The 13,048-nt window shown below is 36.2% G+C and overlaps 1 protein-coding gene across 1 annotated transcript in view; it reads left to right on the forward strand.

Moving 5' to 3' along the window:
* Positions 1-11,266: 11,266 nt before the first annotated feature.
* The window catches only part of Exd2 (Exonuclease 3'-5' domain-containing 2), a 154,461-nt gene continuing 152,679 nt past the window's right edge, over positions 11,267-13,048 (forward strand). The window contains exon 1 of the mRNA XM_090392453.1: positions 11,267-11,530. Coding sequence (XP_090248579.1) covers positions 11,467-11,530 — 64 coding nt within the window. The 5' untranslated portion in view covers positions 11,267-11,466. The remainder of the gene's footprint in view (positions 11,531-13,048) is intronic.

Below are 13,048 nucleotides of genomic sequence, written 5' to 3' on the forward strand. Positions count from 1 at the left end.
GCAAACATGGGCTACACTCAACGAATTAGTAACTCGAAAAAAGAAAACTTCAGCACAAGATTTTATTGCAAAAAGCTTCGGTCAGGACATAAACCAAGAGGAACTAGCAGACTCATTCAACTATGCTTTTACAATCAATATCACACAACTCAAAAAAAGACAAACTACCAACGATCAACAAAACTCAACCGACACAAAGTCAACAACAAGCGATCTATTTCCCACCCGTAACAAAACAGGAACTGAAAGAAGCACGCCTACAACTAAAACCAAAGACCACTCCAGGAATAGACAAAATACGACTCACAGACCTTATAACACACATTTGAACAAATAAATCCAATTCTTTTGAAACTCGTAAACATAATATTCGACACAGGCATTATTCCACAACAACTGAAAACTGCAGTAATTACGCCAATATACAAAAACTGCAAAAGAAACGATACTCAGAACTACAAACCAATAGCTACCCTACCAGTCATCTCAAAAACTGTAGAAAAAATAACACACACCAGACTACAGAGCTATTTGCAGAAGTACAACATCATCTCACAAAACCAATACGGCTTTCAGAAAACAAAAAGCACCATCACTTTATTAGAAGACATCGCCGACACAATAAACAAAGCTCTCGACAAAAACAAGTACGCCGTCCTTATAGTGCTGGACTTAACCAAAGTATTTGATACACTTGAACATGACATACTACTCACCAAACTATACTCAATAGGTATAAGAGAAACACTGCATACATGGTTCAAGAACTACCTCTCAAACAGAACACAAGTAACAAAAATAGGTACATGTCACAGTCGGAGTATACAAATAAAACACGGTGTATCCCAAGGTGCCATATTATCTCTCACTCTCTTCAATATATACATTAACGATGTTCATAACATATCCTTAAGAAGTCAAATATTTCAATTCGCAGATGACACTGCACTACTTGCAATCAACACGGACATTAACACAGCAATCCGCAAGACCTAAATGAAATCACAACATACTTCCACCAAAACACAATTCTAATCAACGGCACCAAAACACAGCTGTTGATAATACACAACCCAAGAATCATACGCTCCGCATCACTATCGATACACTGTCACACATACCCCTACATTAACAACAAAAATACCTGCCAATGTTCCGAAATCAAACCTGTAACACATGCAAAATCCCTCGCTCTCTATATAGATTCCCACACTTAAATGGACAAAACATACAGAATACCTACACACCAAACTCCGGATCATCGCATCAAAACTCTTCCAAGTTAAAGACATTATTCCATCCAACATAACTCTGGTTCTGTAGTATTAACAGAGAGAGAGAGAGAGAGAGACCTCTACAGCGCTTGACCGCACGAAGAAAGGATTTGGTGGTTCAATCTAGTCGACGACTAGAGGAAATTTTTCTAAGCCTTTTTTCGGCCGGTTCCCGAGTTAGTCGATCTCTGGCACGGGATAGCGGGTTTTTTCTCCCGTAAACTCGGGTTTTTCGTCCCGTAAACTCAAGAAAATCGACCGTAGAACCCACACTATTTTCAGACATTAAAAATATTGTGTTAGGGTTAGAGACCACGAGATGGCCGCACTAGTTTGCCGCCCTTTACACTGCTTACCGATGAATCAGTGATAGCCCTGGGCTAGCTATCTCTCTGATTGGTTATCAGTGGAGATTGAACTGCTCACTCAGTCTCCAAAGTTAGATAGGGTAAACGGCCCCGCCTACTTCCTATACGTGAACAACATAGGTGTTAGCTGATTTTTTTTTTTAACATAAAAAACTCATATCACGGTATCTGCGAATCCCTACTCAGATACGGAATAAATCACATCAAACAGCCACCTAACAAAATTAGAAACATTACACAGGAAAATCGTGTCAACAGTGATCTGGACACCTTACACGCAACAATGAATATCCGACAAACACATGGCGATACACAGAATTCTGAGCATTAAAAACCTGAAACACTACATGACATTAACAAGGAATTACTTCAACATCACCTATCGAAACCACAGAGACACACATCGTCTAACACGACCCACAACAACTCTCTACATCACTACACCCTTCAACAATTCATACAGTTCTTTTGTGAGATCACGTCAGATACCCACGCAAATCAACAACCTACCAAGAAATTTAAAACACAGAGATAACTAAAGAATATTAAAACACGAACTCTGGAAAATATACCAACAAAGTTAATATACCATTAACACTAATATGCAAATCACAAATCACTAGCATCCAATGCCAACATCCCATACATAAACAGTAGCAACAACATAAATAGTGAAGCCTAAATCCCACTCTCTCTCTCTTCACAAAAGCTAACCCAAGCTTCGAAGTAGGTGGGATTAACTCGTCTCACTCAACCACACGTAATCCTTATAACCAAAGAAGCAGATTATGTAATAAAACAGTTGTTAGTAAAGTATACAACAATAAAGAAGATACTGATTGTGTGATAATACTCTTATGTAACATAAAAAAATAATGTAATAAATTATTCTTATAATCAAAAAATTATATAAACAAAAAAAATATTATACAAAAAATTCTGAATAATCAATCTTCATTGTTAACATTAGAAGAACATGTATTGTAAATACATATATAGAGGCAAAAAATACTATTAAAAATTTTAGTTGAAATCAATATAGAAAATGCAGCACTTAGAGCTGGATTCTGTAAAATTATAAGTTGCAATGTCACTCAAGATGTCTAGTGTATGTGTAAATATTTTAGCAATCAATAAATTACTATTACTATTAAAAAAATTATTATTATTTTATTGTTGTTTATTCACATAATTGATACATAGTCAAAACAAGATTTAAACAACATTATTTAAACAACAATTTGACTAGTGATACAGAAAAATTCAGATTCTATCCAAGAATCTAAGAATAGTCTGTCAGGTAGCGTCGTAAAATATGGACTGTTTCAAATAATGATGTTTTTTGTAGGTCATACGGTGTCATTTCGTTGATGTTTAATTGCTTTAAATAGTTAGACAGCTTCTTTGAAATGGTGCCAAGTGCACCGATAACTATTGGGATAACTTTAGTGTATTTAAGCCACAGCCTGCCAACTTCGATTGCCAGATCTCGATATTTTCTCATCATTCCTGTGTAGCTCAGTGAAAATAATGTGCAGTGAAAGGAAGAAATATTCTTGACACAATAATGCACCTCCAATGCATTTGCGATTATTACAGCCTCACAGAAAATCCATGTATTGTAATGGGTCTAGATATTCAAAAGGCATTTGACACAGTTAGCCACCAATACCTGTTTGAATCACTAGACCGAATAGGAGTTGGAGTAAACTGGAAAGAAACGATTAAGCTTTTGTACAGAAACGCGGAAAGTAGGCTGATCATTAATAAAAATCTCTCAGCCTCTTTCCCAATAAAATGTTCCATCCGGCAAGGAGACCCACTATCCATGGCTCTATTTGTTCTAGCCCTAGAACCACTCATTATAGCCATTAACACAAACAACAATATCAAAGGAACACATATACACGGAGAAAGTGACGCCAAAATTTTGGCATATGCTGATGACGCCACTTTAACACTAGGAACACAAAAATTTTTGGACACAACACTCAATATAATAAAAGACTTCAGCAAAGCCTCAGCACTGAATGTGAATCTGGCAAAATCCCACTGCAAAATAATTGGAAAGTGGGAAAACCTACCAAGGATTCCTTCAGGAATACAGGTGAATAATTACATACCGGTTCTGGGCATCAACATCGGAAGCTCAGAATCACACGAAGAACAGTGGAAAGAACTCCATGACGGCATAAAGAAGAAAATTAATGCAATGCGCCCTAGACAGCTGTCCGTCAGAGGAAGGGCCCGGGTTTGCAACATCTACCTAATATCTCGCCTGTGGTACAAGATACACAACACCCCGTATCACGGAAGGTGGGCCGAAAAAATACACAGGCTCTGCGCTACATACATCTGGGGCTCTCAGTATGAACCCATGCGCAGATCAACACTCTTCCATGAAGTTGAAGCTGGAGGTTTAGCATTGCTAACCATCCATCTGAAAACTCTCATCGGCAGGGCAATAACAGCAGCCCGAGCACACACAAAAACCTATCATGCCTATGCGGCAACATTCTTACAAAAGTGTTTGCCGCATAGGTTTATAAGCTCACTTCCAGATATAAAAAAACCAAGCCCGAGAATGTTCAAAGAAATAGCCGAAGGGTACACATATATAATGAAACACTCAGATACCGAAACCTTACTGACAATCAAACCAAGAAAACTATATAAAACATTAAGTCAAGTGACATTCCCCCCCCCCTCCCCAACACAGGGAAATAAGAAAAGGAGAAATTAGGCTAAGTCCGGTGCTTAGCAAAGTTTTCCGACTTCCAATATCACCAAAATACAAAACATTCTTCTATAAACTACATCATGCCTGTCTCCCCACAAAAATGTGGTGTGTAGCAAAAAAGATCCCACTACAAGGCCCAGCAAAGTGTCATTTCTGTCCCGACCCAGAAACAATATATCATATTATGATGTTCTGTAGCAAAACGTCCACAGTTTGGTACACCATACAGAAATTCATACATAAGACACAACCATTCTCTGAAAACACATTATTTTGGCTGGAAGACCAAAAAATGAAAAAAAAACAGAACTAATAATCATAATAATAACAATGTATGCAATATGGTCCCACAGATGTGAAAAAATACACGGAAGAGACACCAGACCAGACATACTAGCAAAAATTAACAATTATTTAAAGGAAATTATCATAAACACTACACAAACCAAAAGCATAACAACACAGCAATGGAGGAAACTCGGCCTAATTGAAGAAGGAAAAATAAAACTTATACCGATAATGGAACCCCCGTAGTTAGTGGTAAACAATAATGATAACCCACTATCTGAACAAAAAGCATAATCCCAGACAAAGGTGCTAGTAACGTAGGCCCATTCGCCACAATGAGAGGAATAATGACAACAAGATATCAAATCTAATAAAAAAAAAATTAAATTAAAAAAAAAGTATATATGTATATAAAATAATAATTAAAATAAATAAATAAGTAAAATTTTAAAAAAATAATAAAATATTAATAATAATATATAAGTACGCCTATATATAAGGGATAAGAATGTTATATATATGTATATCTAATTGTGTAAGAAAAAAAAGAAAAGTAAATAGCAAATTACTCCTTAAGATAAGTCAATACTACTCTAGTAATAAATATGTAGATTAAGATATATTACCACAAATATGTATATGTTCTTGTATATACAGACACAAGGACGGTAGAAACGTCAGTTGTAAGAAATGCAGATAACTTAAGTTCATAACATGATAATAACCCAAAATGTTAATAGGATATATTATCCATTTATAGACCTGTAACTAATTCTGCAATTCAGAAAACTTAATTACAGATTTACCTCTTAAGTTAAGCAAACAATATAATGTTAAAGCAAGATGGAATTCTTTTTTGTAAAAATAAGAGTGCCTACCAAAAAATAAAATCTGCATGAGATATAGAGATACTACCAAAATATATGCATATATAAATGTAAATAAAAACATAAGCAATGTATGTATTTTAAGAATAAGATGTGCATTTAAATTAAGTTAATAAAATAATCATCCAAAATATGTGAACAAAGATATAAAATGAAGATATATGTAAAACGAATTGTACATATGGAAAATGTCAATGCTAACACATACTGTATATATGTATGTATATGTATGTATATATATGTATGTATGTGTGTGTGTATGTGGATGTGTATAAATATATATATATATATATATATATATATATATATATATATATGGAACTTATAAATAGACTGAAATCACTATGTAACATATACCAACAAAAATAACAGCTCAAAAAATTCAACAGGACAATAAGGAAAATAGAAATTGAGCATGTGATGTTGTATCTTATTTAAACAGTGATTGTAAAACAGGTGTCATAAGTATATTGTAACGAGAAAATGAAAATGCCTAATAGAATTAGCAGCCTATGTACAAATTGTAAATAGCTGTATATATATATTTTTTTAAATGTACACAGCTGCTGTTGTTGATACAAATAAACTCAGTAGAAGTAGCCTCAAGAAATGTAAATCAAAATGTCAATTAGAATAAGCATTCTATGTATATATTGTAAATAGTTGTATATATATTTATTTTGATTGTACATAGATGCTTTGGCGTTAATAAAAAAAAATATACTCAGTGGAAGTACAGTGTGCTTCCACGCCTCTAGACCATGTGAAGAATGGCGGTCTAAGTTCAATTCTAGTCGACGACTAGAGAAACTTTTTCTTACCCTTTTTTCTGTGTAGGTTCTGAGTTATTCGATCTTTTTTCCTGGAAACTTAGGGTTTCATACCATAAAGTCAGAAGATCTACTTCAAAAACCACACTATTTCGAACTGTAAAATATATTGTTAGGATTAGGGACCACGAGATGGCGGCATTTAGCTGCTTCCTTTCATCATGCATTTCATCAGTGATTGTCTTGTACTAGTTATCTCTCATTGGCTACTGGTATAGGAATTGTCCCTCAGGTCTGCAGAAGTTAGAGAGGGCTAAACGGCCTCACTTACTCCTTAAAGGGGAATAAAAGGTGTTAGTGGAGTGGATTTTATTATTATTATTATTATATGCAGCACCTGTGTGTAAACTTAAGGCAACGTTTCTTTTATCATAATGCTAAACCACATAAATAACTGCGTTAGAGGTTTAATTCTATTCACTTACATAGGAACTTTTAATGGCGTATTGTTTTTTTTTTCAGCCGATTCTCGAATTAGTTGGTCATCAATATTTGGCTCAAGCAAGTAGATTTTCCCTCTGAACTTTGGTGTTCAACCCCTATCTCAAAAATTTCCGAGAAAACCCACATGGTTTTAGACGCTAATATGCATGTTATTGCTTAGGATCGCAAGATGGCTGAAGTTGCTTGCCGTTTCCTCAATGTCTCTAAAGGTGTCATTAGTGATGGTGGCAGCTGTCGGTGACGGTTAAGGACCGAGACTAGTCGCGCTTCGATTTTTTATAATTGTTATGGCTAAAAGAAGCCTGCCTGTTAGTCACTTTTTAGATGAACAATGTGCTTCGAGTAAATACTTTTATTTTTTTGTATAATGAGGTAATGATTTCATATACTCCTGACCGAACGTTATAGTTTAAATTAAGTAGAGTGTATTAATAAAACGCTTAACTTTTTTGATTGCTTTTCGTTCAAAAATCATCGAGCCATTTCATTGACAGAATAGGAGATCCGAAGAAGTAGTGGGGACCAGGAAACAGAAAAAATGGGGAAAGAAATGATGCATGGAAAGGATCTGGGAAAGATGGGTGATATCTAGGCAATTTCTTCCAATATATAAGAATGCCTAGCTTTCAAACGTTACCTGTGATACTGTGGTATATTCGAATAGTTTTGTTTCATGTGGGTTTGTGACCTATCTCCGATGAGAACTAACAAGTAAAAGGATTATGTAGTGTGGAGCGCACTCCCATGATGAGTCTTTGCAGAAATCTATGTGTTTTAAGCAGTGGCGTAGCTAGGGTGGGTGAGGAGGTGGAGATCCGCCCCGGGCGGCACTTTTTACGTGAGACAATTTTATTTTTCGACGATTATTCTATTTATGTTAACTTAGTAATTTTATTACTTAATTAATAATTAGTTTTCAACAACTATACTTACAACTAAAATAAACAAACATAGTGTTTTAATTTCTTTCCCTACATTGTTTTGACTTTTTGTAGAATTTTTGGTGTGTATTGAGAGGGGGTGACAAACTCAAGGATCTCCCCGTGCGGCAAAAACTCTAGCTATGCCACTGGTTTTAAGTACATCACTTTCTTCAATAATTATTTATTTTGTACACTTCCAGACTAAGCTATGATTTTTCGAAACATCTTGCGACCAACTTTCCAAGAATTAAGCATTTTTTCCTTACAATGATATATATATATATATATATATATATATATATATATATATATATATATATATTTTAAAACATTATTTAAATTAAGGGGATATTATTATTATTATTATTATTATTATTACCACGGGCTACTCCAGGAGTCCTTAGACTCATCGAGGGAGGCCCTAAACATCATGTTCACGTAGGTGTTCACATTCTCACAGTATCTATCATACCTTGCCTTGAACTCGCTCACTCTCATAGCACCCACAACAGACTCTGGCAGCTTATTCCACTCATTTACCACTCTAAAAGTAAAGAACCCAGCTCTAACACCCCTGCTAACCACGCTCTTGCCCAGCTTTCATGGGTGTCGCCTAGTTCTCCCACCACCAGTCCTGATCTCAAAAATATCATCTGAATTAATCCTATAGAATCCTTTTAGCAATTTGAATGTCTCAATCATGTCTCCCCTTTTCCGCCTATCAACTAGTTTCTGCAACCCACAAATGTTCAACCTGTTCTCATATGGTTCATTCCATAGACCTGCTATCATCTTAGTCACTTGCCTCTGGATCCTCTCAACCTCCTCCCCATCAAGAAGGAACCGAGGTGACCAAATCTGGGCACAGTAGTCGAGATGAGGTCTTATCAGGGCTCGGTACAGAGGTACAATAACTTGTTTTTCTCTGCTCGTCAAGTTTTTTTTCAACAACCAAGTGAGTTGATGAGCTGATTTAGCTACTTTCGCAATGTGCCCCCTAAACTTCATCTCCCTATCCACCAACACTCCCAAGTCCCTGGCCTCATCAATCTCTTGGAGTACAGTTCCACCAATGTGGTATACTGCTGCTAATCTTTTCACTCCAAAATGCATAACCTTACATTTTGTCACATTAAATTGACATCCATTCTCCTTAGTCCAGAACTTCAATCTATCTAAGTCATCTTGCAAGACTTTGACATCTTCTGCATTCACTATCGCCCTACCCAACTTTGCACCATCAGCGAACAAATGAACTGTCCCACTTAGACCCTTCCCTATATCGTTAATGAACAGATTAAACAGCAGTGGTCCAAGAACAGAACCCTGTGGCACACCACTAGTCACAGGCCGTTTTTTGGACTCTACTCCTGAATTTTGCGAACAAATGAACTGTCCCACTTAGACCCTTCCCTATATCGTTAATGAACAGATTAAACAGCAGTGGTCCAAGAACAGAACCCTGTGGCACACCACTAGTCACAGGCCGTTTTTTGGACTCTACTCCACCCAGCTATCCATCTCACCAACCCTATATCCATTCCCATATGTTGTAGTTTACGGATTAGAATTCCATGTGGTATCCTGTCAAACGCCTTTGCCAGGTCCAGCAGTATCACTGTAAACCCATTTCCCTTATCCAGTTCAGCCGTCACCTTGTTATAAAACTTGAGCAAGTTACTGAGACATGATCTACCCTTCACAAAGCCATGCTGTCCTCTGTACAGTATCTCATTTTCATCAATCCATTCCTGTATTTTTCCCTTGACTACTTTCTCCAAGACCTTGACAACGACTCCTGATATGCTGATCGGTCGGTAATTTGCAACCATGGTCTTGGATCCTCCTTTATGCAGTGAAACTATTTTCCCCTCTTTCCACGCCTTCGGGACTAAGCCAGACCTGAGACTCAGATTAAACAACATGGTCAAGGGCACTGATAATTCATTAGCCGCTTCATGCAAGACCCGTGCCGGTATACCATCCAATCCCACAGATGTATTCACATTAAGGTTCTGTAATAGACTATTCACCTCCACTTCATTCATCACAATTCCCATATAAACTAATGGTTCCTTCATTTTTTCAACGTCACCACCTGGATGGTATACTTTTGCAAAGTGCGCGCTCAGTAACTCCACTATATCGACTGGTTCAGTGAACTCTTTACCATCGTCATTCCTTAAAATCATTTTGCCATGTACAGTTTTTTCTTGCTTGCAGCATATTGAAAGAACTGTTTGGGATTCTCTTTTGCTTGCATAGCTACTTTCCTTTCATAATCGGCTTTTGCTGTTTTTACCACACTCGTTACCCTTCTGGCCTGTACTTTATACCGTTCGTGTGCCTGCAGGTCACCCCTTTCTTTAAATTCCCTCCATGGTTGTTTCTTTTTTTGCAGCTCAAGCTTAATGGTGTTATTCATCAATTTAACCCCTCCTTGTTTCACTATTCGGACCTTAGGTATACAATCAGCCATAACCTCCTGTAAATGCTCTTTGATCACTTCCCATGCTCTATCGACGTCCATCCCTTGCAGTTGTACATGCCATGGCACTGATCCAAGCAATCTCCTAAGCTTGTCATACTTGCCAGCATGGTAATTCCACATATACCCTGTCTTAATGACAAATTTCACACCTTTAGCCACCTCCCAGGTCAAGACCTTATGATCACTCTCACCAATAGGTGGCAACATGGTCATATTCATTACAGTCAAATTCTCAGATACTATTACCAGGTCAAGCACTCTCACAGCCCTAGTATTTTCAATTACATGCTGTTTCAGATAGTTATCCCTTAATAATTGAATAAAATCCATTTCCTTCCTCACATGTGTCCTCTCCTCCTTCCATTCATTCCATCAATTTGTTTATGCATACCATCTCCACCATCTATTCCATCACCTGGTCTATAGCAGCACCCAACTGTATATTTTATTCTGCCAGTATCAATCTCACACCAAATAGCCTCAAATGAGCTCCTTTCACTATCCTGCAATACTTCAATTCTCCTTGGCTGCAGTTCATCACAATTCGTAGTTCAAGTACCTAGTACAAACTAGGGCAACTCGTTGCAAAGGTGGAGAAAGTTCTGATCGCTATTCTTAGTATTTTCTATAATGTAAAACCCATCTCCTAGGAGATGTATGATGTTATACATTATGGTGGGAGGTCTTTGCAACGAGTTGCCCTAGTTTGTACTAGGTACTTGAACTACGTGCTTTAGCTTACGCTAGTAGTCGCCGATACGTTTATAGTTACTATATTCGGCATGAAACTCTTTGATTCCGATCTTTGAGTTTCTTATTCGGTTTTAAAACAATGTGGGATTTAATATCCCCTTAATTTAAATAATGTTTTGCATCGCCGAAATGAAGCCTATTTGCTCTTTACTTTAAATATATTTTTAAATTAAATTATAAGATCCCCCTATAGTAGAATTACAAAATTTTACGTTTACATGAGCAGGCGTGTTTACGTCAAGGTTGCACGTGTTGAAATGTCTGTGTTTCATTGATTTTGTTATAGTGCGTTCGGTCTTAATTACTACACACTACATCTATGGTTTTTAGAGTTATTTCTTGTATGATATTAACTAGTCTTTGTTTATTCTGTGATGTGACTTGGTACGTTCCATGATACACGACCCGTTTTTATATGACATGTTTCATGTCAATTTTTTGACATGAAAATATTGATGATCTCTTAGTATGAATATTCCTAGAGACCGAGTTGTTTATCTCTCGCTTCTAGGTTCTGCCCTATCTTTGAGTGGTAAGGATTACTTATTCATATCGATGTTGCCTGTTGTGATAATAGAAAGGATATTTATGATTATTAGAAGAGCTATGAATGGAAGATCATATCAATCTAACAAAAGTACACTGCTATATGAAATAGTTTTAACTGGGGGGTATTATTGTCCTCTGTTTCAAGAATAGCAAATGCTTAAAAGGACTTAATTACTAAAAAGTAAAATTAACAAACAAATTAACTTACTGTTTATAAGTATCATTTGAAGGAGATTTCCAATTTAATCTTTATTCCTGATTTGGCAAAGAAATTATGATAGTAGTAAAACGGAATAGAAAATAAGGCATGCATAGATAACCAGAGTAAGATGATATATGTGGAACTATAAGGCAAGAGAAAAGCTCTTGAAACATCTTACAGTTTGTGGGAAAAGGAACTCGAAAGAAAAGACATTAATATTGCATTAGAGATAGTAGAAATATTTTTGATGGCAATAAGATATTGTGTATCTAAATCCCAATTGATAAATAGACTAGGTGTAAGATGGATGATTAGGGAAATTCAGTAAGAATTGCAGGAGAAGAGAAGATGAAGAAAATATAAACTTGAAATAGGTGAACAGATACATGATGCCTATAAAAATACAGACTAGATAATGACAAGTATAGTAAAGAAAGAAGTTTTGAATATCAGAGGAAACCAGCAAAATAGCATAGAAAAAATCCAAGGGAGTTTTTCCAGTATGTGGCTAGCAAGAGAAAAAGCTTGCCCTACAGGAGAATGACTTTTCTGAATAGAGATGGCATAAGAATGACCAACGCAGAAATTATGAAATTAGAGTGGAACTACTTAATGGTAATTTTATTAGGGTATTTCATACCAATGAAAAATATGTTGTAAATTAGTAGATAGTTGAGAGATCATTACCTCAACTCAGTTCCCTGAAGGTAAAATGAGGTAGAAGTCATTATAAGTTGTAAAGTGAATAAGGCAATTGCACTGGATAGGTTTGTGCCGTGTTGTGAAGAATGTATTAATAATTGGCATTGCCATTGACTTAATTGTTTAATGAGAGTATTGCATGTGTGGAAGGATTCCCCAATCAGTTAAAGAGGGTTGTGTCATTGCATAAGGATGGAAGCAAAACATATGTATTAGATTACAGATCTGTTTGCCTCTCTGGAATGGTTTGAATTGATGAGTTAAAAATTCTTTATAGAGATCAACATGGGTTTGTTAAAGGGAGATCTTGTTTCAGCAATTTCATATAAGGTGACTATAGGGATGAATAAGGGTGATTCATATACAGTGATATTGTGATTTTTTAATGATTTGACAGACTACCACATGGAAATTTGGCAAGCAAGTTGCAGCAGATTGGTTAATCATTTAGCTGACTGGGTAGAAAAACTGGCTCAAAGTTATGTGTGTTTAGAGGTGCTGTCTCTGAAGAGGAGCGTTACCAGCGAAGTTCCACAGAGTTCTGTCCTGGCACCACTTTTTTTTCTTGCAGTGACTTCACTTCAAAATGCTAATATT

This window comes from Typopeltis vanoorti, chromosome 5, assembly GCF_054136105.1.
Source record: "Typopeltis vanoorti isolate ZY-2024b chromosome 5, IOZ_Tvanoo_1.0, whole genome shotgun sequence".
NCBI lineage: Eukaryota > Metazoa > Arthropoda > Arachnida > Uropygi > Thelyphonidae > Typopeltis > Typopeltis vanoorti.